This window comes from Penicillium hordei (genome assembly GCF_028827395.1).
Source record: "Penicillium hordei strain IBT 12815 chromosome Unknown utg000002l_segment0_segment0, whole genome shotgun sequence".
Classification (NCBI taxonomy): domain Eukaryota; kingdom Fungi; phylum Ascomycota; class Eurotiomycetes; order Eurotiales; family Aspergillaceae; genus Penicillium; species Penicillium hordei.
Window position 1 is genome coordinate 2072724 of NW_026623143.1, and position 25625 is coordinate 2098348.

The following is a 25625-nucleotide window of genomic DNA, read 5'->3' on the forward strand; positions in this document are numbered from 1 at the left end:
CTAAAGATGAGGGTCCCTCGTTTTCCTTACGGCATGTGCAGCATATGCGCGCACAGTAAAGTCCCAACCTCCAACGGTGACCTTTTCACCACTCTTACGCCCCCCCATTTCAACATCTAACCCATTAGCCATTGATGGCAAGCCATCACTGCCTGGACCCAATGCATATTTTACCTCCCAGTGGCCATTGGTCCACTCTTCTCTTCGCGCGCTCACCTCCTCTCCGGTGATTTGGACAACCCGTTCTCCAAGGGGTGTATGCCCAACTACATGGATTTGCTTCTGATGAAGGACCAAATACGAGCCTCCAATTTGTGCCAGGAATGCCTTGGTAATTTGGTGGTAACCATCTCCTAGAACGCCCTCATCAGACTCCAAGATCCACGAACGGCCATGCCCTGGCCCTTCCGGCCCTTCGCGAAACGGAAGGTATCTCCAGACCTCTTCATAATCCGTCATCGGCTCTCCAGGTACATCTGGTCGAGCCATGGTCCCAGTCTCCAGATCATCTCCATTGGGGAGCGGGATAAAAGGACATGGGTTGCTGATGTTGAAATTGTGGTGGGAGTCAATCTCATGCGTGAACACCACGCACCCTGTGGGATGTCAGTCATGTGTTGCGTACCATCCAGGGTCGGAATAATTGATTGGGATCATACGTGGGCTTTTGCCTTCCTGGATACACTCTCCCGCGAGCGCCCAATCGAGTTTACCGGATTGTTTATCGACTCGCAGGTCAACGTACCATTCGCCAACCGTTATCACCAATGTGTCTGTTGTTTCAAAGGGTGTTTCTGATCCCCATCGCATTGAGATGCGTGTGGTCAGGCTCGATTCCAAAGGTGGCACGGATAACTTTGACATTTTGGTGGCGATAATTCTTCAAGTTGTCTGTTCCGAAGAACGGGGAAAATTTTAGCAGGTCAGGGATAGTATAGGGTAATCTACATGATTCGATTGGACATATAAATGCTACAAATCGAATATGCTAACATATTCTAGACTCCGAAGCGTCGTTCTCCACAACCTCCATCTTCCAAGAATCGAACCCCGCTCTACCGAGTCTCGCTGTCGGTTGCCGTTTTCGAAGAATTTTGAGATAGTGACTCACTAACTTATACGATTGGGAATATTCACACATTGATTTGTTATAAAGACAAATGGATATCCTTGATGTATTGTGAAGTATCCGTATCCTATTACACCTAGTTCTTCGGTGTCACTGCTTGACAAGTTGAAACACAATGGCTTGGATCCTGATCGCTGCTTTCATAGTAGCCTTCCTTGTCTACCACCTCTCTATCTCTACTTTGTTTAGCCCTCTGGTGCGAATTCCCGGTCCAAAGTCTTTTGCCCTGACCAAGTTCAAACTGGCCTACGAGGACTACAAAGGAACTCGCACCCGAAAGATCAATGCTCTCCATCAGCAATATGGACCGGTCGTTCGTATCGGCCCCAGTGAGGTGACCTTCAACAGCATCTCGGCCTTGCGTGCAATCTACGGTGCCGGAAGTGGCTTTGAGCGCACCGCCTTCTACCACATGTTTGAGGTTTACGGTCGAAGGAACATGTTTTCGTTCGCGACCGCAAAGGAGCACGGAGAAAGGAAGAAGCTCTTTGCCCACGCCTATGCCAAATCTGTGATGCTCAAAGGACAAAATGCCGAAATGGTTGAGAACAAGGTTAAGTTGTACATGGACCTTTTGGAAAGCGACGGACGGAAAAGCGAGATCTTTTCTACTTTGCATTATTTCTCCCTAGACACCATCACCGAGTTCCTTTATGGATCTTTCGGCAAGACTTCATGTCTCGAGGGGGTGGGGCAAGATCGCGCGCTCATTGGAGATATCATCGATACTGCCCGACGCAAGCTATCGTGGTATGCAGTTCATTTCCCTCACTTCACTGAATGGCTTTACTCGAGGACCGGGGTCAGTGGGTGTATTGCGAAATGGTTGTACCCGATGCAACTGCCAACGACTTACAGCGGCATCAGACTTCACGCAATGGAAGCCACTCGGAAATATGCCAGTGCTTCTGCCAGTGAGAAAGCGAGCGCAACAGCCCTGATCTCCAGACTGTGGAGCCACCACCATTCCGAAAAGCCAAATGGAATAGATGATCTCGATATCGCATCAGAATGTGCAGACCATCTTTTGGCAGGTATTGACACCACCAGCGACACGCTGATGTTCCTGATTTGGGCTCTTTCTCGGCCAGAAAACAAAGAATTCCAAGACAAACTCATTGAGGAAGTCCGCAATATCCCCGAAGACGCGCTCAATTCGGATGGCATCCCCAAGGTAGAAAGCAATGACAAGCTCTCTTACCTCGGTGCAGTTTTGAAAGAGACACTCCGGCTCTACGCACCTCTTCCTGGGTCCGAACCACGCTCACTTCCCACGGCAGCCACGATTGATGGCTACACGATTCCGCCCCGGACGGTGGTTTCTATGGCCCCATACTCTCTCCATCGCAACCCTGAGGTTTTCAAGAATCCCACGAAATTCGACCCTGGTCGCTGGTTGGAACCTTCTGAAAACTTGGCCGATATGAAGAAATGGTTCTGGGCATTTTCCAGTGGAGGAAGGATGTGTATTGGCATGCAGTACGTTCCTTCTCCATAGAGACGACTTCCGGCTTTGACTATGACAGATGGCTAACAGGGAACAGTCTGGCAATGGCAGAAATGACTACTTTGGTCGCAGCCATTTATCGAAAATACAGAACAACACCAATGGGAGATTTTGGCACCGTCTCTCCTGGTATCACAGGTCGCTATGAGGTATTCTATGATGACACTTGTAGTCGAATGCGGGTATGTTCGGTTAATATGTTTTCCTCAAGGAGTTGCTAATTATGGAGATAGGAACACGAGTGTCAGATTGCGTTCACACCACATTGAGCAATCCAAGTGTGGTTGTTATGCGATGTGCTTAGTTTGAATTGCATTTTGGGGGTTTCACAGATTGGATGATACATTAGCCCTATACTTTATCAATTGAATTTCAAATACTAGGTTCTAATCTCAGTTAATTTGTTGCTTTGCTATTCCTAATAATCTCCAAACGGCCCGCATATACAGGGTCGAAAGATTCGCGCTTAGAATTGATTGAATACACAAGTTCACTGAGGAAGTATAAGATCAACTAAATAATACATTTATTCGTACGCAGTAAAATAAAAGTATAGAAGGACACCCCCGATAACCCGCCCCGCGGTCACTATCTTGGCTATCTTAGCGTCAAGCAACAGTCCCCGCATGAATAGTTGTGGAAAGAGTCTGCGAGACAGCATTGCTCATTAATCGCATTCGTAGCACTTGCAGATGTATTTGATTTGATAATGAATGGCTGATTCTGTGTAGAGTTAAGGCTATAAAACACCAACAGCCACCCCAATTTCACTCGAGATGTACAACTTTTCGAATAATCTTCAAAATGCGCTTCACAACTTCCACATTGTCTCTTCTCCTGCAGGGCGCCATTGCTTTGAATGTTGGCCCTGAATATAGTCACCCGATAGAAGGTCAGTCACGCAATACAAACCTAACATCAACATCCTTAACAGACAATAGATCTTGACGTCGATCTCCCATTTTCTCAGCCCGTCACATTTGCCCACTTGGAATGGCAAAGATGTCTCGCAGCATCTCACAATAAGGTATGTTGCAACCGAAGGATATCTTTGCCCAATCCCTCCATAGAGATCTAACCTTCGGAAAAGCCTCTCGACATCGCCATTCTCGGCTTCCCCTACGACACCTCAACCTCATACCGCCCCGGCGCAAGATTCGGGCCTCGAGGCATCCGCGCAGGATCGGCACGTGAAAAGAAGGGTCGCAGCTATAACACCGTGTGGGAGGTGGACCCATATGATGAGGGTCTTGAAATTGTGAGTGCAGCGCAATTACAATTATGAAAAGCAATGTCAGGGTCGCTAATACCTTACAAGATTGACTGTGGAGATATCCCTATCACCCCATTCGACGCCGCGCACGCTTTCAAGCAAATGGAGCAGGGCTACAGACAGGTTCTCTACCACCCGACGTCCGAGGGGAGCTCATGGGAACATCCTCGGATTGTGAGTCTGGGCGGAGACCACTCGATTGTCTTGCCGATCTTGCGCTCGTTGAAACATGTGTACGGGCCGATCTCTGTTATTCACTTAGACTCGCACCTCGACACTTGGGATCCCTATGAGGGTTACACTGGAATCGCGTCTAACCAGTCGGCGATCACACATGGAACTTTCTTCTGGCATGCCAGTCGGGAGGGTTGTATTGCCAAGGGCACAAGTGTGCATGGAGGTCTGAGGACGAAGCTTTTCGTGAGTGGTGCTTTGTCTATGATCGGGAATTAATACTAATCAAAGATAATCAACAGAGTCCTAAGGATTATGAGATCGACCAGAATGTTGGATTTACGATTATCGAGGCCCACGAGATTGACGATATCGGCATGTCGGGAATCATTGATAAAGTTCGGAGGGTTGTCGGAGATACTCCGACTTATCTTTCCATTGATATTGACGGTAAGATTTGACCTTTGCCCTGCTAAAGACACATCAGAGGCTAATTTCTTCAATCAGTCCTCGATCCCAGCATTGCCCCTGCGACCGGAACTCCCGAATCGGGCGGCTGGACCACTCGTGAGTTGAAACGCTTCATTAAAGGCCTCGAGGGTGTCAACCTTGTTGGTGCCGATGTGGTGGAAGTCAGCCCTCCTTATGATACCGTTGCTGAGACTACTTCAATCGCCGCTGCGGATTTGATCGTTGATATTCTGGCATCCATGGCCAAGTTGAAGACAGGTCCTAAGGCCAAGGCCCCGCCTGCAAAGGATGAGTTGTGAGAAGAGTCTTAAGTCTTGTTCCAAACTTTGAGATTTCAACTATATCTGAATCACGCTATATGAGACTTTCAGATAGGCAAGACCAACTTGCCTGATTGTTTGAGGGCATCCCTCCAGTTAACCACATTCTCGTCTGAATTCATGATACTCCAAATTTCTTGTATAACCTTCCACTGTCTTTTGAAATTTCCCATCGAGTACCCCTGGACTCGCTCCCACCATGTAACCCAAGGCTGTCGATCGGTTGCCTCGCATGCAGCGATAAATGCTGGCCAGGACATAGGAGCTGCGCGTTTGTTGCTATATGAGTATGCGTCTTTGAGGTCTTCGGCTAGCGAGAGGTACTTCCAAATTGCTCTTACTCGCTCTTGGAGGTCCACTGGACTGGAGTTTTCGATTGCTCGGTAATAAAAGATTGCGATCGCGCTATGGAATGCTAGGGCTTGACAACGTATTATCTCAAGCATAGTCGGCTCCTCCAATGTAATGAGATGGAAAGACTCGGACTCTATGTCCCACGAAAAGATTTCATCGTATAATGCCGAGCATGCCTCAAGGAGAACTGCTGGTATTTCACCATCCTGGTGGAAAGCTAGATACTCGGCCACCTGACAGGTCTTTTGTAACAGATTTCCCAGATATGGGGTGATCCCATACATGTATTGGATGTTGGTGTCATCGGCGTGGAAGTAAGGCTCCTCAAAGAATGGACCTTCTGTTGCCCAGGGTCTAGGTTCTAGCTCGTGTGCCGTTGTTCGAGCCAAGAGACTTAGAAAATGGCAAATACTGCTGACCTGCCGGCTGGAGTCATTGAGCGCATAGGAGGCATGGTCGGGTCTTTGCAGTTGGCGACAACCCTTCAGATGAATTGGAAAATCTGAATCTTCTCCCGTCATAGTCTAATTTGTTAGATTCAATATTATTCCATAATATGGAGTGAAAGCAACCTACATCGATCGTGACTAGTGAGAGCATCGCTGTGAGATAGACGATATATTGGTGGGAGTTATTGGGCGCTACGAGTGCAAACTTGAGTGCCCGCAGAGCTTTAGCCCGGTGCTGGAGACCCAGGTTGTGGTATTCTCTTGATCCACCCATGACATTCCGGAGGTGGAATGCAGCCGATGATAATATACTGTGGAATAGTGACATTGAGACGCCTGAGGAAGGCATCGAATTTTGGACAAGACATAAATCAGGGCAGCCCTCGAGAGCGAATGGGAGATATGTTGTGCGCCAAGGGTTCCTCGGGTGGAAGACTGGTTGTAGGAGCTCAGCGACATGGTTTTTGTAGTGATACATGAGCGCGGATGTTTTGCGGTCTTTGAACAGAGGCATTGGAAGTTCGCTATGTGGTGATGGATATATCGTGAGCGGCCTTTCTCTTGAGCATGATAATGGTGGAAAATTTGGTGTATGCATCATAGCTATCACTGACTCCCAGTTTGAGGAGAAATCCATTTCGAAGGTTTCTGTATGAGGAACGTCATTATCATTCCGAATGAGTTCAAAAGTTCCACTGGACAGGTCGACTGGGTCGCATTGACTAGGAGTGATCTCAGAATCACAGCCCTGTGTCTGATGGCTATTCTCCAATGAAGCATGGAGTTCAAGGTCTTCATTATCGCCATCTTCTGATTTGGAGAATATTGCAAAAGGTCCTATACAGACGGTGCGCGATGGTGTTAAAATTGTGTCAAGGGAAGATAGAATTCGGTTGATCTCGTCATCCGAAATGCTAGGAGAGGTGGATTGTTCTAATTAAGAATTAGTATTTAGTGAATAGGGCTGTGAAAGAGGGCCAAGTCTCACCTAGTCTGATCTGCCTGCGTCGTAGGCCTTGAATATCTCGCTTCTTATCTGTCATCCAGCACAGATTTACACCGTAGCCGGCGCATTCCAGGCCAGATTTCTGGCAGACTCCACATCCATTTCGTTGACGCTCGTCACATTTGACCTTCCGAGACCTGCAAGTCCAGCACCTGTTCTTGTCAGCTTCAAGAGTATATGTACAGTTGAATATACCTGATGTATTAATTACCCTGTGAATGTGACCGACTTCTGCTTTGTCTGGCGAAGACGCTTGGTTTGTTTCCTAGGAGCTTTCACCGGGCCAGCCATGGTATCCTTGATACAGGGCTGTTTCTCAATATGAGCCATGACAGTGGGCCGTCGATGGTCGCGAGGGGGACTATCGACAGAACAGCGTCACTTAGTGTGCAGTTGGAGTAACGCCAAGGCAAGAGGTCGAGACCCTTGTCAAGCTCAACGGCACTTCTCAATGGTGGAGCTAACTTGAGATACGTGCGGGGCCAGTCAGGGCCAATAGTTACAAGGGATAGCCGAGGGGCCGAGGGGATGGGGATCATGGTGCAGAGATATCGGCTCTCACACCGAAGGCGGGGGGTCTAAATGTTTTGATTTCATGATACAACACATTTGGGGATGGCCTTGGGACGTCTTATCAACGCCTTATCGATACATATCTTATCTTACCCTCGTAAGTGGGGTCTGCTCGGCTATTTGGAAAGGGAAGGAGCCAGCGAGATATGACTTGGGCACTAGGTACAAGGGATGTGTGTTTAGCCTGGAGATATGGATGAATTATTATTATTTCAGGATATTATTTCCAACCAGTGATAAACATCAGGGTTCAATGTTCCATTCTATCTCCGTGCAAGTCCATCTTCCGTGCAATACCCACCACAGCGCTACTAACAAGGTCAATCCACATGTGATCACACTGGTGTAATTCATGTCTTCTGGGGATGTCGGCAAGGTATAGGGAAAGCAGTAAATCACAAAGGAGACAGCAATGTACATGCATGCGACAGCATTGACAACAGGGCCAACCTTCCCCATCCAAAATGGACCAGGGCGGATGTACTTGCGCCCAGTCATCAAATGTGGGAATATAGCGAGGAAGTAAGAGGCCGTCGTCAGCAGCACAAACGAGCCGATAAAAGCCTCGAAGGCAGTATAGGATCCCACATAGATTGCTCCGACGCATGTCAAAAACACTCCACATGCCAAAGTTGCATATAATGGGCTATGCCATGTCGGACTGATGGCCCCGATGTATTTGGAAAATGGCGTTGCGTCGTCGCGACCCAGGACATAGAATGTCCTTCCTGTGGTAATATAGCATCCTATTGTTGCACAGAAAATGGGGGCGATTGTGAGTGTAAGTAGCCCCACTGCACCTGCTCGAGAGCCAGTTGCTTGCAAATATATATCACCCAGCGGAGAGATAGAATCGGCGTTCACAATAAGCGGCAGGTTGGTGACAGCATAGAACATCGAGACTAAATAACAAAAGCCAGTCGCAAAGCCGATGGTCACCTGGCAAGCAAGTGCTCGTGGAATATTCCGTCTCGCACTAGTTGAAGTATCAGTAAAAGAAGCGTCTGGGAAGGAGCCATATTACATACTCAGGAATCTCTTCTGCGATATGGGTGACACAGTCAATAGCACCGATTGCGAATGCCCCGTTCAACATGCCTGCAAGGAATGTGAATCCGTCTGGGTAACCAGTCACGTTGCTCCAGTCTTTCCACACGAAGTCATTTGACGCATATCCTGCACCATTCCTGCTCGGCATAATAGCACATACCAAGACTGTGATAACAAAACCAACAACGATGAAGAAAGATCCGATTCTGCTGATGAGCGGGAGAGCCCGTTGGCAGAACATCACAGTAAAACAACACAGCCAGGAGATGATCAAATAGCAAACAAACACATGCCAGCGCTGCGGTGTGAAGTCTGGTTGGTACAGTGCGTATGAATAGACAATCATGCTTCCAGTCATGGAACAGTTCCCTGCTACGGCGAATGCCCACGCAAGGCCATTCAGCCACCCTGCGAACCAGCCACACAATATGCCATAACGAGGACCGGTGGCTATAGTAGCCCAGTGGTAGACACCTCCAGATGCTGGAATGGCAGAAGCAAGCTCAGCAATCGATGCAGCAATGAAGCAATAGAAAAAGGAGGCACTGGCGCTATTCTAGCAGTTAGCACCAAATTCCGAGAAAGCTCCGTAAACTGTGGGGACCTACAACTCGTATACTATACCAGGTGGTCCACCGTTGTATAGAGAGGCAATCTAAGATGCGTTAGGAGTGCAGTGCACAACCTAGACAAGGAATCTCGTCCTTACAATCCCGCCTCCCAGAACTACCCAAGCATTTCCTGTAGTGACTCCAGTAGCGCAAGCACTGAAGAGATTAAAGCTCTTTGCGAGTACAGGTGTGATGGCAGTCTCGGTACCCTCCTTCATCGAGCCTTGGATGGAAGACTCGAGATCACTAGCATCTTCTTTGATTTCAAACTGTGCTATGGCAGTAGATCTGAATTGCAATGCAATCAAAACGTGTATGACTCACATCTTTCGACGGAAATATCTTGACATATTTATGGTTTTCGTTTATCTTTACGATTCCCTTGATCTATTGCAAGAGCAACCTTGTCTCTTCAAGATACACGATATGTGAGAACAGGTCGCTGGCTCTTACTAGAAAATCAGGATGCGATTAAGCTCGACGACAGTATTGGCTTAGGCACACTTTTATCTTTTGGCCAATTTAGTTATACCTTATTGCATATCACATCTACCTACAAGAAGTCTATATGTCTTCGCTCGCTCCTGCCATGTGGCGAGTGGTTATATTGGTAAGACACGAGCAGAAGTCCATAGGGGATTTCACAGTCTTACTGAGTGCAATCATGTTGGTGGCAACAAGCTGATATAGAGACAAATCACCTATCCTGATCGCAACCCCCGTGTTGAGTGGTCTGGACATAGAGTCTCGGAAGTAGCGGATCTTCTACTCGCTGGCTGTTACCGCACCTGAATATGCTCGCGGGCCTTTGATATTTCCCCGCAAAACTAACCTATTATGACAGCCCCAATCAAGTTCATATACCCCAAGTTATACACAAATATAAAGCCATAGCTATCCCGCTTACCCTTGGGTTCAATCTTGAAGAATATGAGACGCGACATTCTCAAATTCCACGAACCTTCTACAAACATGACATCCTGTCTTAGCAACCAGTCTGTCATAATTACAGGGGTCTCTGCACAATTTGCAGAGGCCTTCCGCGCTTGTTGCTCAGGTAAGGTGGGCTTCTAGATGGACAAAAAGATATAACCTAACAACTGTCAAGGTTCCAGGAACAAGACTATCGCGCTCAACCTAGATCCTCTGATATCGGGCAATTTGACTAAAGCTCAGGCTCAGATAAATACCGCTTTTGGGGCCCTCGGTGATCAAGTCGATGTTTTTATTATCGACGCTAGAACTCAGGAGCCCTGTGGGCAAGACACAAATTGGGAGATTCCGTTGAGTGAATGGGATCAAGGACACACGCCAATGAGCTGTCAGAAAAAAATGCTGGTGCACGCAAAGTTATTTCTCCAGCATCAATTCCAGGTCAACAAGGCGAAGTCCCATGAGAATCAATCAGGGAGCGGTTTCTCTGTTGGGGTCCTCGGTTATCAGGATCTCTTCGGTGTTTCGCTCGATCCTATTATTTCTAAGCTCCAAAGGGATGTCTCACGGCTTCACCCAAATGCTTCCGTCAACTTTCTTGATCTTAGCACCTCACGCGAGGCCTCTACTCAATCAATCGTCGCGGCAACAGCGATACTTGTTTCGTTGAAACCCACCCGCGGCATCATTTCACTCGGCGACATCGCGAGTGTAAAAAGCACCGAGAAGAACAGAAATGAAAACTCCGTTGCTCAGAATACCCAGATTTGCCAAAGTCTCTCGCTCAGCCCCAAGCACCCAAGGTCAAAATTGCTATGTCATTTGACTTTGACGTCGTCTCTGCCTTCTTGGGGACAGGCGATCATCCAGACAACAACTTAGCAGATTACAGCACAGGCATATTCGCCGGCCGAGTTGGTGCCAACCGGATATTACGCATGTTACAAAAACACCAAGTAGCCGACAAAGTCACTTGGTTCATCCCCGGGCACACAATGGAAACCTTCGAATCAACCGTTAGGGAGATTATCAAGTCCGGCGCCGAGATCGGACTTCATGGGTATTCCCACGAAGGTGCCTACCAAATGACACCGACCCAAGAGCGCGACGTGCTAGTGAAGTGCATGGAAGTGTCGCAGCGGCTAACTAGCAAAAGAGTCCGAGGCTATCGCGCGCCCATGTACCAGCTCCGCGAGACAACAATCGAGCTTCTGAGAGAGTTTGAATTCCTATACGACTCCTCTCTAAGCCACCATGACTCTCAGCCATATTTCACACCCAGCGATCCGCCAATCGAGCGAGTGGATTTCTCCCAGCCGGCTAGCACTTGGTTGCGCCCCACGTCGCTTGCTGCAGCAGATGCCCACCCCGCCGGCCATCCACTTGTGGAAATTCCTACTGGTTGGAATAATGAAGATATGATGGCCTTGCAATACTTCCCACATCTCGATAACAGCCACGGGCATGTTGATGCTCGGGTGGTTGAGCAGAGATGGAAGGACATGTTCTTGTGGCTGTGGGAAAATGCCCATATTGATGGAGGGGATGGAAGTTTTGTCTTCCCCATCTTGATGCACCCCGATACAAGTGGGATGACCCATGTGATAGGGATGGTTGATCGGTTTGTGGGGTGGCTTCGGGGATGGGGGGATACGGTTGAATTCCGCACTTTTGAGAGTATCACACAAGAGTGGTTAGACGAGCAACTGAAGGCCAAGTAAAGCCATAGATCGATTTATCTATATTGAATATATTTTGCTTTTCTAATAGATTCAAGCAATGGTGTATCTTATTTATGGGAAGCCATACTTTGTTCAAACATATCCCGACACACTACATACCCTTTCTAGGTTTCGTTATACTCTTACGTATACATGAACTTGACCCTGGAAGCAACATTCATAGAGTTAAAGATTTAGGATAAGATGATATCTTTACAGAAACACTATTATTGGCTGATAAGCACCTGGCTCGCTGGCTGTTTCCTCACTTAAGATAAGCATAAACCACCCCTCACAATCTATATAAATCTATCTTGTTAACCCGACAAGAATTCAACACAAAAGGTCTTCACTTGATTATCCAGACGAAGAATACATAATGCATCTTGCCATTCCTCCCCCTCCTATTCGCAATTCCGAAAAGGGGTTCAAAACACGCCCCAAGAATACACGAACTGAGTCGGTCTCAACAAATGAGACCGAGTCTGTACAGGCCTCTTCTGAAGGATCATCAAAAAGGTCATTTCGGAGATCCCTTATCAATGGTAAGCCATATATGGGTCATTTCTCTTCCTGCGCTTACAGTATCATAGCCTTTGCTGCTCGCACCTGACCTCGAAGACTGCGATATTGGCCAAACCAACATGATCTTTGGTTGATTTGCTTTCTTTGTTGTATACCTGGGCTGCCACTATACCCTATTGCTCTCACAATGTTGCGTCTTTTTCGTTAAGCCGCTATCATGTTCGTTCATATTTAAACTACAATCTTCACTATTACAAACTTTCAAACAAGATCTACACCCCACAATTAGTGATTGTTAATCTTTCCATCTTCAATGACGGACTTACCTTCTCAATATATGGTGCGCCAACTGAAATCCCATCCTCATCCTCGGATTCATTTTCGTCCTGGAAAAGCAGACTATCGGAGTCAAGGCAGGTCAAACACTTAATGACAGTATCCGTATAAATTCACAAATGAACTCCACAGTCCGATCTCTAGCAAACATACCCCAGTGCTGTAGATATCATGCCGCATGTTATAGACCCCTTCTGGTTGAGGACTCTGTCGTACGGGATAGCGATATAGATTCTTTTCCCAGAGATCATCACTGAACATATTTGTCCGTTGCTCATCAAAAGGGAACCGTTCAAACCCCACCTGTAACGGAGTCCAAAGCACGCCCACACCCGGGTGAAGTATGATGATATTCTCCGGGGATATATTGTTGTGCACAATTCGAGAAGCATGGAGAAAGACCACAGATCGAGCCAGCGATACAGCTAGTTGCACTCGTTCGTTGAGGGGATAGCTTTGAGTCCGGTGTAGTATATTTTATCTAATTAAAGAATATCTTAGATCTTTATAAATGTATATATATCATAACTACGAACTTGAAGGTTTGAAAGGTTAATAGGAATACAAGTATTTCTTCTTTGACTCGCCAGTTGGGGAAAGTGCATTGGCCAAATTCCAAATAGGAGGCTACAGACCTATTAGAGGCGTAAGAGGCAATCTTGGAATACTATGCTTATATATTTCTCGCCAATAGAAAGAAAATCAGAATCCTACGCAAACCACAGAATACCATCGACACAAGTAGAAACAGTCAAAAATAAACTGGTATTGATAGCTGTTGAAGCTGGTAAAAGCCGAATGCAAACAATTGACATCGTATGACGATAAATCACAATTCCCAGGAGAGAATGCAATGATACAAGACAATGCAATTCTTAAAGAGCAGGAGGAATCATATCCGGTGAGAGGTTATTTTGGTTCGTCCGCTCAAGAATTGGGACTGTGACAGTGCCCTTGGCAGAGTCAGCTGCCTGGTCACTGACTGCCGAAGGATTGGGCGATGGGCCCGGTGTACGGTCGCTCTTGCCCTGGCGCTGAATGAGGCCGTTGGTGATGCCGAGCACGGAGTCGACAATCACGGCATCGATGCCTTCGGCGACTTGGTACTATACAAATAACACGGTTAGATGGCTGGTTGGGGTTTCCGGGAATGTGAAAAGGGAATGAAGAAAGAACTACTTACGTCGACGTTGTTACCGTCATTGTTGAGCGTTCCATAGGAGACACACACAAGACCCGACTCCTTAACAATACGGACCAGCCGGGGGCAGAGAACTAGTGGTTCAGCCTGGGTAACAATTCCAAGGAGATTCCACCGGGAGGCGAACCGAATGGCCTCCTGCAAGCTGCTAGCACGAATGTCACCGACCGGAGAAGCACCCGCGTCGCTCAGGAAGAGAACGGGGATGGAAGGCTGCTTGAAAGACAACAGCAGACAGATATCTGGGTTGAAGCTGGAGAACAACATGTCGCGGCCGCCTCCCAGATCGTAGACCGTCGTTAGGATAGTGTCAACGAAGGAGTTTAGTTCTATGGCGTATGTGTCCATTTCTTCCTCCTCGCTCTCGTGGAGCATGGGGTATTCTAGCGACCTTGGTTAGATCGACGGAATAGCTGTTCTTTGGGAAGCGCTAGTAACTCACTCAGTTCGATGTTAAACCCAACAGGTTTCGGGATTTTTGTAAACAATTCCTCCAACGTGGCAAATGGTGCCTGGATATGCTCGCCGCGGGTGTTACCTTTGAATCCTTTCTTCTTGAAGTCGCGTGTGTGTTTGATCTTCTCGGTCAATTCGGCGGGGTCGTACTCGGAGCCGCCCACAGACATTGAGCGCTGGCGTGGACCATCCCCAGATGCCTCGCCAGCTTTCACAGATCCGGGCAAGGCATGACGGTAACGTCCGATGCCCAACTCAAGGAATTGATCAAGTGTCATGGTATGAACAGGCGCATCGATACCAGTCTCGCTAACTAGGAAGTCGTGGTAGATGACAGGCACATGGTCTTTCGTGAGCTGTACATCGAACTCAACATATGAGGCACCCAGGTTGGCCGCGGCAATGAAGGACTCCACAGTATTCTCGCCCAACTGCAATGAATTGCGGCTGGCCATGTTCTTACCCAACCCACGATGTCCAATGACCATGGTTGAGCTCATCGAGCGCCAGTAGGTCTGGTTGCCAGCGATAGACATTTTCGGGTGCTGGAAGGGGGTGATGACGAGGAAGTTGAATGTCACAGACCCGATCACCTCAAGGGTATTCGCGGCAACGATGGGAACAGTTGAATCACCCTTGAGGTTGATTCTGTGCGATCCCACAGTGGGCTTGATGCTAGAAAGCAGAGCGACACCCCGGCCAACGATCTTCTCCTTCGAACCTGCGTAGGTGGGGACAAGGTCGAAAAGTAGGCGCACTTTGCTAGGATCGGTAGTGTGGAAGACAATTGGCTCAGTGGAGATATTGTCCTGCACAGGCAAGTCAATCACCTCCGGCTCACCGTGTGCACCGCTAGCTGTTATCACCATCGACAGAGATGTGTCTAGCTGGGTGGCGTGTGCATTCTCCATGGGAATGCGGTCAAGGCTGACTGTCTCAAGCGGTTTGCGCATGTCCATAGTTCCAAGACTGACCAAGATCATGCTCTCATCGGTGAGATACCTGTGTCCAAAAGTCTTAATGGGTTCAGTAGGCCGTGCGCTAGAACCCCCAGAAGTTGGGCCTGGAGCATTTGACCGGCGATCAGTGAGGGACGATTGAGTCGGAGGCGAGGAGGACTCGGAACCAGGGAGGTTTGGAGTGGACGATGAAAAATCGAGCTCAGTGGCAGGAGGGCCGGGGCTAACTTCTGCCAAGCACCGAGCAATGTCAAGATGGCCTCGGAGGGCCGCGTGCTCCTTAGCTGTCCAGCCAGAGGAATCGAAACGCTCCACGTCTGCACCGGCAGAAACTAGCATTTTAGCCACACTCAGGCATCCGTCCACACAGGCAATGAAGAGCGGTGTCCAGCCATATGTGTTCTCGGCCAATTCCGTGTCTGCCTTCTGGTCTTCGCTGCCATCCAGCAGAATTTGTGCACACTCGTCATGGCAAAATCGGGCGGCAACATGCAAGGCAGTCTCACCCTGTTCATCCTGGTAATTGATATCCACGCCGGCATCCACCAAAAGCTGCACAATATCAATGAAGTTGGCCTTGGTCGCTAGTGCCAATACTGCACTGGACTTGGGAACCTGTTTTCTTATGGCACTTCGTTCCGGCGAGGGATCATTCTCCCTTTCGGCATCCAAGAGAAACCGGGTGGTTTTTGGGTGGCCACCTACAACACTCAAATGGAGTGGAGCCCAGCCGTCATTGTCCTGCCAGAGAGGACCGTCGATTCCATCGCTGACATCGAACATGCCCCATTCTATGAGATGCTCAATGATCACTTCACACACGACCTTGAAACCATATTGGGCCGCGTAGTGCAATGGGGTGCGTCCAGAAAGGTCTTTGGCCATCAAAGACTCACGCTGGTCAGGGCGCAGCGAGTCCAGTAGGAACTGGAAGTGAGTAACAGCGGAATCGTCGCGAGCCAGCTGCTGCGGCATGTGCTCCTCTTTGACCACAGGACGCGGCGGTTGGAGGGTCGGAGGCGCCGCGGGTGTAATATAGCGGGTGGTCTCCGGAGGGAAGTTGAGCACCATCGACGCCGCCGGCTCGGAGTCAGTCGTGGGCTGCTCACGACCGATGGAGATGACCACACGGTGAAGGCAGTTACGTTTGTTGATATCATCGTCCTCTTCTAGGGTGTCCACGCGGGTCAGGAGAAGAGTCAGAACTGCCCGGGAACGATGAAGGATAGAGCGCTGAATCAGGGTTCTGAGAACTCTAGGATAAACCGTCTCTCCCGCTTCATCTGCAGTAACCTTCAAGGTCTCGAGTAATTCGAGCAAGACATGAGTGTCATCCTTGCGCAGTGCGTCATCCACAGCGGTGACAATGCTGGTGGGCAGGTTGAGATAAGGCCTAGCTGAGCCACGCTTCAACGAAAGGGAAGAATGAGTGGAGCTCGCGTCATCAGACACCTTATCGTCCACCTTGGACTGGTCGGTAATGATGGCCATCCAAGCATTGATGCGATCCTGAGACTGGAAAACGCGTTCATTGGAGGCGAACGGAGTGGGGTCGACCTTTGTCTCTAGATAACGCTTCTGGGCCTGCGCACCAACCTTCTTGTCCAACTTCTTGGTGATCTTGACGAAGCCACGTCGATTGACTTCACCATACCATTGTAAGCGGCGCAAGTGGTACCGCAGATCCAAAAGGGCCTCGCGCAGGTCATGTCGATCCTCAGGTTCGAGAGGATGGCGACCCTCCATGGAATAACCATAGCGCTCCTCAAGCAGCTTCAAACGGCGGGCGAACTCGGCATATTTCTTGTTGTAAAAATAATCGACATCTTCAACATTACGGTCGAGGTTATAGAAGAAACCTATAAACGACAACAGAAAGGCCTGGTCAGAAGGGGGCCCAATGGTTCAAAATAAAAAATCCAAGGTAACGAAGCATTAGACTCACCAGCCAAATCCGGATCTTGCCCCGCTTTGATCTGCTCAGCGGCAGACTTGATAAGCTTCTTCAGGGCCTTGTACTTGATGTAGGAGGTGCTCCATTCGGGAACCGTGAATTGCGACAAATTCCGGCCGAACTTCATACTGGCGAGACCAATAATTCCGCTAGAATTCAGTTCAAAACCACAATCCTTTCAAAATCCACACTTTTATCTGCAATTTCCAACTGTATCCGGGGTCACCAATCGGAGGGAATTCGTGGCGAGTTCAACCTGAGTGTCACGAGGAAGCGATCAGGTGAGCGGGCGAACGCAGGCAATGTAGGAAATGAACCACGCCATCGAGATGTGTATGTTATGGAATAGGGAGGAAGTGGGAAGGTAAAAGGACAGAAAGACAAAGAGACAGAGCTCCAACACCTGACTGTACTTGTCTGGGAGCGGGGATATGGAAGGGATACTTGGCACACCTAGAGAATAAGGATAAGGATAGGTCGAGAGATCAAGTAAAGAGTAAGAAGTGTAAGAAGAATGTGTTAAGCTTAGGCGAACCAGTTGGAGGTGTGCGCGCTGGACTGAAGTTGATTTGTCGACCCACGGGGGCCCTCTCCACGGTACGGTCTTATATATATCCGCCAAGCTAACCTTCCATAATTATATATCCAGGTACGGAGTACTATACTATATTTAACTGTCTTTCACTTTCAGATTCAGATTTGCGGTGTGGAAAAGCCTTCCGGTAGCTCACGAGGGTGGATTTTCCGTCCCACGTCATACGAATGGGAGGGAGAGGATCCCACTAATTGGCCCCCACATGCTGCACCACACGGGATCGGCATCTAGTCATTGTCCGATGCACCCCAGATCCCCATTTGAAAAGATGTTCTGTGACTTTCCAAGCGAGAAAGGGATCAAATAACTGGAATGTATCCATGAATGTTGGTCAAGTTCCTAGAAGCTTGAATGGTTCAAAGTTCCAAGGATCCAACCTTGGAATACCGAGGAGACCCCGTGACCCTACACTATAGAACCTTAGAAGCGCCACAGGCTTGGTGACACTAGTTGGGAATTATATTGATAGTCAGGTGCTCAAGTCAAAAGTCGGGGGTTGAGACCGAGCCATTCATAATTCTATGTCAAAAGCTAGTATGCACCCATTATACTCTGTGCGCCGAATTCCATAGATCGGACGCCTCCCTTGGGCGTCCTAAGAAAAAAGCAATCGCTAAATCCGTCGCTGTGCTCATGGTCAGGAGGTCATCTCGGAAACTCATAAAAAAGAAGCATGGAAAATAAGAGAAAAAACTTCCAAAAAAAAACACCACTGGATCAGCCAGTCCATCCCAAAGCCACATGCAAATGAAAAACGCAAAAAAAAAAAAAAAGAAAAGAAAGAGTCTGTGTGAAAAACGAAAGACATGGAACAGTCATGGCTGTCATTAGATCAGCGGCTTCAAGGCCTCTACTCCAGCCTGTAGCACTGCTTGGTTCTTTGTCTTCTTAAGACACGCAGTGAGAACAGCAATTCCTCCTGCGGCGCAAACGGCGGCTTTGGCACGGGTTCCGATGTCACCTGTCGCAATGCAAGTAAAGTTGCGTACGCAGACCACACCTCGGTGAACCAAAGCGTCGTCATCCTCCTGGCACAATCCCAACAGCAATTCAACACCCCGTGGTCGGTCCAGGACAGCTGCTATAGCAGCATCAAACTCCGTCAACATCGCAAGAGCCCCACCGGCAGCCCGTCGCGTCGGAGCGTCATCGGCGTCAGTCAGAGCCAGCAGAATGTGAAGGCGCTGGGCGGCTTGCTTGGAGCCATCCGCGAACTTGATAACACCGGACTCGCAAGTCATCAGATTACAAACGAGTTCGCAGGCAGCTCGTTGAACCCGAGCATTGCTGGACAAAAGGAGATCTTCCACTGCAGACCAGCCTTCCCGGACCGTGAGTTCGGGTGCAGAGTCGTCATGCGGGTACGAAGCGAGGTTCGTCAGAGCTAGGAGACTTTCAAACACTGGGAGTAGGTCGCGGGGTTGGTCGGCAGAGAACGAGGCAGTGTCGGGCGATGGGAGGAGGGAGAGAAGGGGACGGACGGCGGATGTAACCTGAGGGAATCCAGATGATGGGAAAACGTGTGAAGGATCAACGGAGATGAGGATGCGGGCCAGCGCATGGGATGCGATGCGTGTCGTTTCGTTCGTCACAGGGCCAGAGCTACTCTGCTTCGGGGCTGCAAAACCAAGTAACAGCTTCACCGCACCTTGCTGGGCTAGTGTTCCACGGGACTTTTGAGGCCTGGTCAAGGATAGTAGAATCTTTACCGTAACCTCATTGGTGGAAGGCATAGATTTTCGGCCACACTCAACGAGCAGAGTCATGATGCCTGCATCGATAACGGCGGCACATCGTGCCAGGACAGCTTCCTCTTCATCTCGAATATCTATTTCTGGTGCTGCCTTCACCTTCCCGGTAGACGGGTCCGCGTAGTCCTTCAGCTGTGCCATCTTCTTTTGCTCTTCGGATAGGTTGGGTAAGAATTGGGTCAGGTTTAAAATTACCATCAAGCCGCCATAGAGTACGGATGAGTCGCTGGTGACCTGTTTTATAGCCGTAATGAAGTTTCGTAGGAAAACAGGATCATTGGCAAGTTGATCCTTGACGGACGGCTTCACCGAAGTATAAGCCAGTCCTTCGATTGCGTGGGAGTTGTGTTCAACCTTTTGTTCAGACATCAGTCCCATGAATCGATGAACTAGTTCAGTCTCGGTGTCTTGTTCCAAGACCTTACCGTTGCCAGTAGAGGGTTTCTCGGGCTCGGATGCCCGGATCTTTGCCAGGGCCACTGCAGCCAATTCCGAGCAATTATCACTTCCATTGGTCAGGATGTGTGACAACCATTCCCCAAATTTCTTTGAGACTGTCTCGCGGCATGGACGGTTAATGCAAGCCGCATTAAGAAGTTCCAACACGGGAACTTCCACCTTCTTGCTCTTGGTGTCTCGCGACGCCATTGGGAGCAGGAAGGCCATGAATTCTTCCGACAAGAAGAGATTGGCAGCTGCAGAGGGAGCCACGGGGAAGATGGCGGCTACCGCCGAGAAAGCAACGATAAGATCGCTGACACGGCCTTTACCAAGAATGGACATAATCAGTGTCAAAAGCTTCTTCTCGCCCGTCTCCTTAGCGACCTCAAGATATTTCGCAGTAGCCAGGGTCGCCTGGCTCCGAACTTCCAATGGCAACCGGTTGTCCAAAGATGAGAGGATCACCTCCAGCCCTTCATCGTCGATCAAATGTTCAAGTTCAACTGCGTGGACAGCGAGCAATCGAGTGATTCCCTTTAAAGAGCGGCCATCGAGATCGTGGCCCGATTCCATCAACTTCGCAATGAACAGCTGGAAGAGTTCACTCTCGCAGTGGGATCGTGTTTCCTCCGATGTCCACACGGTGGGATCCAACACCACCGTATCCAGACACACCGCTGCTCCATCACCCCGATCATATATCTCATCGAAGAATGCTGTGACAGAAGTCTGAAGCTGTGTAGAGAAGTATTGTCGAACACTGACGTTCTGTCGCACCAACCCAGATATGATCTCATCCTGTGTCGTCGATAGAGAGTGCGGGCGCTGTGCGAGCAACAATTTGAGGCATTCCAACGCAACGTTTTCCGGGGATTTCAGGCCATCCGTTAGGAGATATGTAGCAGCTTCTTTGCCTGCACTTTCATCATTCTGTGTAGTGTATCGGCGGCAGAGATCGAGAAGCTGGTGGCCGTCTTTGTCTTCGTGCTGAATCTTCAGGAAGGCGGCTTTCACTTGAGTGTTTTCGGGGGCGATTGAAAGGGCTTCTCTAAGATTCCTGGAAGCGGCCTATTGAATGACCTCCATATCAGTATCAGGCTACCTTCCGGGGGGAGGGGGCGTTCAAGGCATAGGTCACGTACCTCTCGGTGGCCCGCGTCGACCAGTTCGACAGCCTCTCGGGCCAGGTGTACAGCGCGCTCTTCGCCCGTTGCTTGAACCATTGCAGGGTTGCACGAGAGAAGAACAGGAATGTAGAGTCCAGTTGTAGTTCAATAAAATTAAAGTGGATGATGGGGAAGCGTTTTTTTTTTTTTTCCTGAATGAGGGGTGGAGCGGAGAGAGAAGAGCGATAAGGTGGGAACAGACAACCGCTTTTTATGGGGAAAAAGGAAAAAGGAGGTCTTGGAAGACGGAAAACGCATAATATATATATATATCTTTTTTTTTATTTCGGTTTGCCGCGTTGGCCCGGTTGAATTCTTTAGATGACACCATATACCTTTTCCCCGGACCGTCTGGGATGTACATTTACATCATTGTAATATTCCGGATCTTACACCCATTTCCTTCACGAATCGCCATTATCAATTGGCCCGATAAGACACCAACCACAGCAATGAACGCCATCACGTTGTCGATAAGCATATACTCAGCTTACATATGAACTTAGTCCTTTATTTTTGTGTTACAACCTCGGAGGTCATGTTCCAAGGGCTCCGAAGACATCTGCTGCGGACTCCGGTGTTGCTGGAGCCATTCCTATAGGTACATAGTACAGAGTATTCCGCGCTGGAACCCACTAAATGATATTCGCACATCACATGCAATAGTCTCATCTTGGCGCGTTCCAGGTTTATGCCAAGAGATACGATGTCCTGTCTTTCAAATCGACCGAAAAAGGAGAACACCTCTCAACAAAATATGCTCATAAATTCGAGGTAATTCCAGTCACCCAAGACTTCACCGGTGCGGGGGTCAATCCGATTGGAGTGTTAGATCCCAGTCCCCAGTCTAGGTTCCGAATTGCTTATGAGTCAAATGAAGATCCCGAAGAGTCAAATCAGTGTTCGGATGTAGAACATGTGAAACTCACGTCCGGACGTTGGTTGGTGATATATATTGGAAAGACATAAAGAAGAAACAGTTCAACCCTCCTGGAGCTATAGCAGTCGTTATCACCCCGTGACTGGCTTATCGCTTCAATATCCTCAACTAACATGCCGAGTGCTGCTAGATAGAGCTTAGACTTCAAATCTAATCCTAGCTGTATATACAGCACCCTCGGGACTCCAGTCGAACCGGCTTGGCATCAGTCTAAGAGATCTCCAGCTCACAATAATGAACACCAGCCTCGACTGATCCCTCATCTCAACACAATGAATTCCGTAGATGCTTCGGAGCATTATGAGTTGGGAGCTACGGGTCAATATTCCCTGCCCTCTGCAACAGGCGAACAACTAGCTAACCAGATCACCATTTAGACCTCTCCCCATCCCTGCTCACCATAGTCATCGACACAAACCCACACGCCTGGGCCATCCTCGAAGACTCCCTCCCACTCTCCAAAGCAATCGCCAACATCCTAGTCTTCATCAACGCCCACCTAGCCTGCAACTATGCCAACGAAGTCGCCGTGGTCGCATCACACAGCCAAAAAGCAGCATGGCTCTACCCATCGCACAATGCACCCCGAAACAGCACCGCCGATCGTGACGGCGATGTCGCAATGAACGGCGCAAGCGACGCCCAACCCCCCGAAACGAACAAATACCGTCCTTTCCGCATCGTCGAAGAACAAGTCACCCGCAACCTCAAAGAATTAATGGACTCAACCACCGGCGACGATCTGCGCGGCAATATGTCCACGATGCTAGCGGGCGCGCTAACCCTCGCCCTGAGCCACATAAACCGACGCACGCTCGCCTGGGCGGAGGAGCACGGTGGTGCCAACGGCGATGACGCAGCGGCCGATGGCAATGGCAACGGCAACGGCGGGGGTGGAAGCACAGCCACGAACCGATACTCAGCCTCGAACGAGGACGAGCGGCTGCAGAGCCGTATCTTGGTCATTTCTGTGAGCGGCTCTACCGACGCTGCACACCAATATATCTCTGTCATGAACAGCATATTCGCCTGCCAGCGCTTGAACATCCCCATCGATGTGTGCAAGCTCAGTGGTGATGCGGTTTTCCTGCAGCAGGCATCAGATGCTACCAAGGGCGTTTATATGGCTCTTGCCGAGCCGCGAGGCCTGCTGCAGTACCTGATGATGGCATTTTTGCCAGATCAGCGCTCGCGTCGCCATTTGGTTCTTCCTACGCGGGTGGACGTCGATTTCCGGGCTGCTTGCTTTTGTCATCGCCGGGTGGTTGATGTTGGCTTCGTATGCTCCATTTGTCTCAGTATCTTCTGCGAGCCGCCCCCTGGGAATGACTGCATGACTTGTGGCACGCATCTGGACATCGAAGGTAATGCTAAGCCTGCTCTGTTGCCAAGGAAGAAGAAGAAGAAGAAGCGTGTTAATGGAGCATCCGGGACGGGGACGCCCATGTCAACACCTACTCCAGGTCCTTGATATCTCTTCCACGGAAGGTCATATCATTAGGGTAAACCCCCATATTGTGGGACCTGACTTTATCAACTGCGGGTTGGCATTACTCCTGGAACACATATTGGCGTGGTGCTATGAGCAACACTACATGTAGCTGGTTTACAAGGAAATAATTTGGGACATTTCTCATTTTACTAGTGTGAAACGAATAGGTACACACAGGAGGAACGCCGGGGCTTTTTGAAACATACTCTGATCACATTGTTGGTGCCCGGTCTCAAAGGAGACTGTCCAGGGACAGAAAGACAGCCAGTTAAAGCAATCGCTGGTTTAGTCACCCTGTCCCTATGTGAGTGAAACATCGGTGTTGCATGGCCAAGAAACATAACGGGAAATTGGGTATAGCAGCGCAGAGAACGCAAAGGGGAGGGGCCGGATCGAAGCAGATACAGGTGGTTGAGGGCGAAAACCACCTCGTCCATTAATGAGTACCAACAGACCAGAAGTCGGCAGAGCAAAGAGGCTTCGCTACAACTATGTTGTAGTTCTCATCCAGGGTGCATTGCAATTCTGATTAAATTAACCGTGTCAGTACTCACAGCCTATATATTCATGTTGGTAAAACTTACAGTAATCTGGAAAACCGATTCGGCAACCTCCCTGGGCAACGGTTCCTCGAGAGCCTCGCGACATTAGACAAGATGGTTTGTTCGAATTGCTGGACATAGAGGCAATGGCCTGTGAGATATGTTTAGCAACTAGCCCTGCGTAGTGAAAATAACGAAAGACTCACGAAAGAGTCGGTGTTGTGAGCAAAGTAGAGTTCGATGCCGAAATTGTTTTTCTTCACGACAACCACTCCGAGGGCCCCAAAGAGAATGCTGTTACTGACGGCGCTGTGTTCTAACAGACAACAGCAAACAAGTGTCAGTGGTTGGAAAATTACAGCGAGGGGGAAAAAAAAAGGAAAACGCACCGTTAAACTCCCTTTTCATCCACGCTTTGAGAGCCTCTTCCTCCATCACCTGGGTGAAAAGGCCGTTGTCGCCCATCATCTGACTGTAGTACATTCTTTGCGCGCAGGTGCTTGCCGCCAGTGTTGAGGCAATGAGCTCTCCAGTCCCAGATGTAACGACTGCACATGTGGTTCCGTCTGGATCAGTCGGGTCTTGCGGAATAACATGGGTGCCAATGCCAATAAGGGCAGCAGGTCCAATCCGCCCTCGATGCTTCATGCCAATGCCACCAGAAGAAGAGCCTGCTGCGATATTTCCAAACTTGTCAATGGCAATCGCACCAACGGTGTCTGTGATCGTATCCTCCTCGTTTTGTTCACTATCGGCGGCATCTGGGCTACCATCGCGAGATGGTGACAAAAGTGAGACAGGCTGCACGGGTAGGTGCGAAGTTGAGAGCTTGGCCTTTTTCTGCGTCTGATGCTCCAGCGATACTCCGGGACGCCCCTTGATATCTGAAAAAGGGGTTGGATCGGGCAGGGTTCTAATTTCCTCGTCAACTGCATGGCTAACAGTACGAGCTCCTGGCTGAGAAGCACGCTCGAGACGTTCAAGGCGAGCGTCAAGGGGAGTCATGGGCCGGCGAATCCAGGGATCTATCATTTCGCCGCGGGTTTCATTTTCATAATCATTGACTTCTGCCGCCCATACATTGTAACGCTCTAGCGCCACGGGCGAGATCAAGGCTTCCTCGGGCATGATCACCATGCCATGCTCCCATGCAAAGTCTTTTGCACCTTCTCCGACCAAGAAGTTCGGGGGCACCCTTGACATGCCCATCTGCACATTGGACTTGTCATAAACCTTCCGAGCAAGCATAATTGGATTCCTGATATCTAATAGGCTCACATGTTAGACAAAGACTTTCCGAGAAAAAGAGACACACCAAACTTACTGGGCACAGCTCCAACCGCTCCACTTAGCCCGTGATGATCAACAATCGAGGCATCACCTTCCACCACCCCCTTTGCATTCAAGTTGCTCCCAAACCCTGCGTTTGTAATCGGGTTATCCTCAAGTACCATCAGGGCTGCTTCGACGGCGTCAATGGCAGTGCCACCACTTTTTAGGAAAGCCATGGCCTTGAGCGCAGCTCTAATTCAATTCACTTGTTAGACTGTGTAACCACCAAATGTACCAAAGACTGAGACTGACACTTCACAGGCCTTCAAATGCTTGTGCTCATTCTCGTGGCTGTGGAAGCCAGCTCCGGCATGAATGAATATGGCACAAACGCCATCATTCCCGGACGTTTGCGACATAATAA

The 25625-nt window shown here is 49.2% G+C and overlaps 11 protein-coding genes across 11 annotated transcripts; 5 read left to right on the top strand and 6 right to left on the bottom strand.

Moving 5' to 3' along the window:
• On the bottom strand, positions 1–864 carry N7537_004069 (uncharacterized protein; the record flags this gene model as incomplete). The annotated part of the gene is made up of 2 exons (XM_056895127.1): positions 1–596; positions 660–864. 2 exons carry the CDS (start codon positions 862–864, stop codon positions 1–3), a joined length of 801 nt encoding a protein of 266 aa, XP_056754875.1.
• A 380-nt stretch (positions 865–1244) lies between these two features.
• N7537_004070 (cytochrome P450) lies at positions 1245–2905 on the top strand (the record flags this gene model as incomplete). The annotated part of the gene is made up of 3 exons (XM_056895128.1): positions 1245–2608; positions 2674–2818; positions 2870–2905. 3 exons carry the CDS (start codon positions 1245–1247, stop codon positions 2903–2905), a joined length of 1545 nt encoding a protein of 514 aa, XP_056754876.1.
• A 535-nt stretch (positions 2906–3440) lies between these two features.
• N7537_004071 (agmatinase) lies at positions 3441–4853 on the top strand (the record flags this gene model as incomplete). Its single annotated transcript, XM_056895129.1, has 6 exons — positions 3441–3528; positions 3578–3663; positions 3727–3894; positions 3955–4329; positions 4386–4533; positions 4591–4853. The coding sequence occupies 6 exons, from the start codon at positions 3441–3443 to the stop codon at positions 4851–4853; spliced, it is 1128 nt and encodes a 375-aa protein (XP_056754877.1).
• Positions 4854–4921: 68 nt separating this feature from the next.
• Positions 4922–7013, bottom strand: N7537_004072 (Zn(II)2Cys6 transcription factor; the record flags this gene model as incomplete). The annotated part of the gene is made up of 4 exons (XM_056895130.1): positions 4922–5752; positions 5805–6610; positions 6666–6835; positions 6895–7013. 4 exons carry the CDS (start codon positions 7011–7013, stop codon positions 4922–4924), a joined length of 1926 nt encoding a protein of 641 aa, XP_056754878.1.
• A 486-nt stretch (positions 7014–7499) lies between these two features.
• On the bottom strand, positions 7500–9267 carry N7537_004073 (uncharacterized protein; the record flags this gene model as incomplete). The annotated part of the gene is made up of 5 exons (XM_056895131.1): positions 7500–8232; positions 8285–8857; positions 8915–8961; positions 9016–9205; positions 9242–9267. The coding sequence occupies 5 exons, from the start codon at positions 9265–9267 to the stop codon at positions 7500–7502; spliced, it is 1569 nt and encodes a 522-aa protein (XP_056754879.1).
• A 622-nt stretch (positions 9268–9889) lies between these two features.
• Positions 9890–11571, top strand: N7537_004074 (uncharacterized protein; the record flags this gene model as incomplete). Its single annotated transcript, XM_056895132.1, has 3 exons — positions 9890–9974; positions 10026–10597; positions 10627–11571. The coding sequence occupies 3 exons, from the start codon at positions 9890–9892 to the stop codon at positions 11569–11571; spliced, it is 1602 nt and encodes a 533-aa protein (XP_056754880.1).
• A 379-nt stretch (positions 11572–11950) lies between these two features.
• N7537_004075 (uncharacterized protein) lies at positions 11951–12184 on the top strand (the record flags this gene model as incomplete). Its single annotated transcript, XM_056895133.1, has 2 exons — positions 11951–12116; positions 12165–12184. 2 exons carry the CDS (start codon positions 11951–11953, stop codon positions 12182–12184), a joined length of 186 nt encoding a protein of 61 aa, XP_056754881.1.
• A 1123-nt stretch (positions 12185–13307) lies between these two features.
• N7537_004076 (glycerophosphocholine phosphodiesterase) lies at positions 13308–17165 on the bottom strand (the record flags this gene model as incomplete). Its single annotated transcript, XM_056895134.1, has 4 exons — positions 16994–17165; positions 14076–16907; positions 13616–14016; positions 13308–13538 (listed from the first exon to the last, which is right to left on the bottom strand). Exons 1-4 carry the CDS (start codon positions 17127–17129, stop codon positions 13308–13310), a joined length of 3600 nt encoding a protein of 1199 aa, XP_056754882.1. The 5' UTR covers positions 17130–17165.
• A 1259-nt stretch (positions 17166–18424) lies between these two features.
• N7537_004077 (UNC45-central domain-containing protein) lies at positions 18425–21012 on the bottom strand (the record flags this gene model as incomplete). Its single annotated transcript, XM_056895135.1, has 2 exons — positions 18425–20857; positions 20932–21012. The coding sequence occupies 2 exons, from the start codon at positions 21010–21012 to the stop codon at positions 18425–18427; spliced, it is 2514 nt and encodes an 837-aa protein (XP_056754883.1).
• Positions 21013–22167: 1155 nt separating this feature from the next.
• On the top strand, positions 22168–23366 carry N7537_004078 (TFIIH/NER complex subunit TFB4; the record flags this gene model as incomplete). The annotated part of the gene is made up of 2 exons (XM_056895136.1): positions 22168–22213; positions 22273–23366. 2 exons carry the CDS (start codon positions 22168–22170, stop codon positions 23364–23366), a joined length of 1140 nt encoding a protein of 379 aa, XP_056754884.1.
• Positions 23367–23972: 606 nt separating this feature from the next.
• N7537_004079 (threonine aspartase 1) lies at positions 23973–25620 on the bottom strand (the record flags this gene model as incomplete). Its single annotated transcript, XM_056895137.1, has 5 exons — positions 23973–24080; positions 24136–24245; positions 24319–25194; positions 25254–25453; positions 25514–25620. Coding segments are annotated over 5 exons (1401 nt in total), but the record flags the coding sequence as incomplete, so codon positions are not given.
• Positions 25621–25625: the final 5 nt, after the last annotated feature.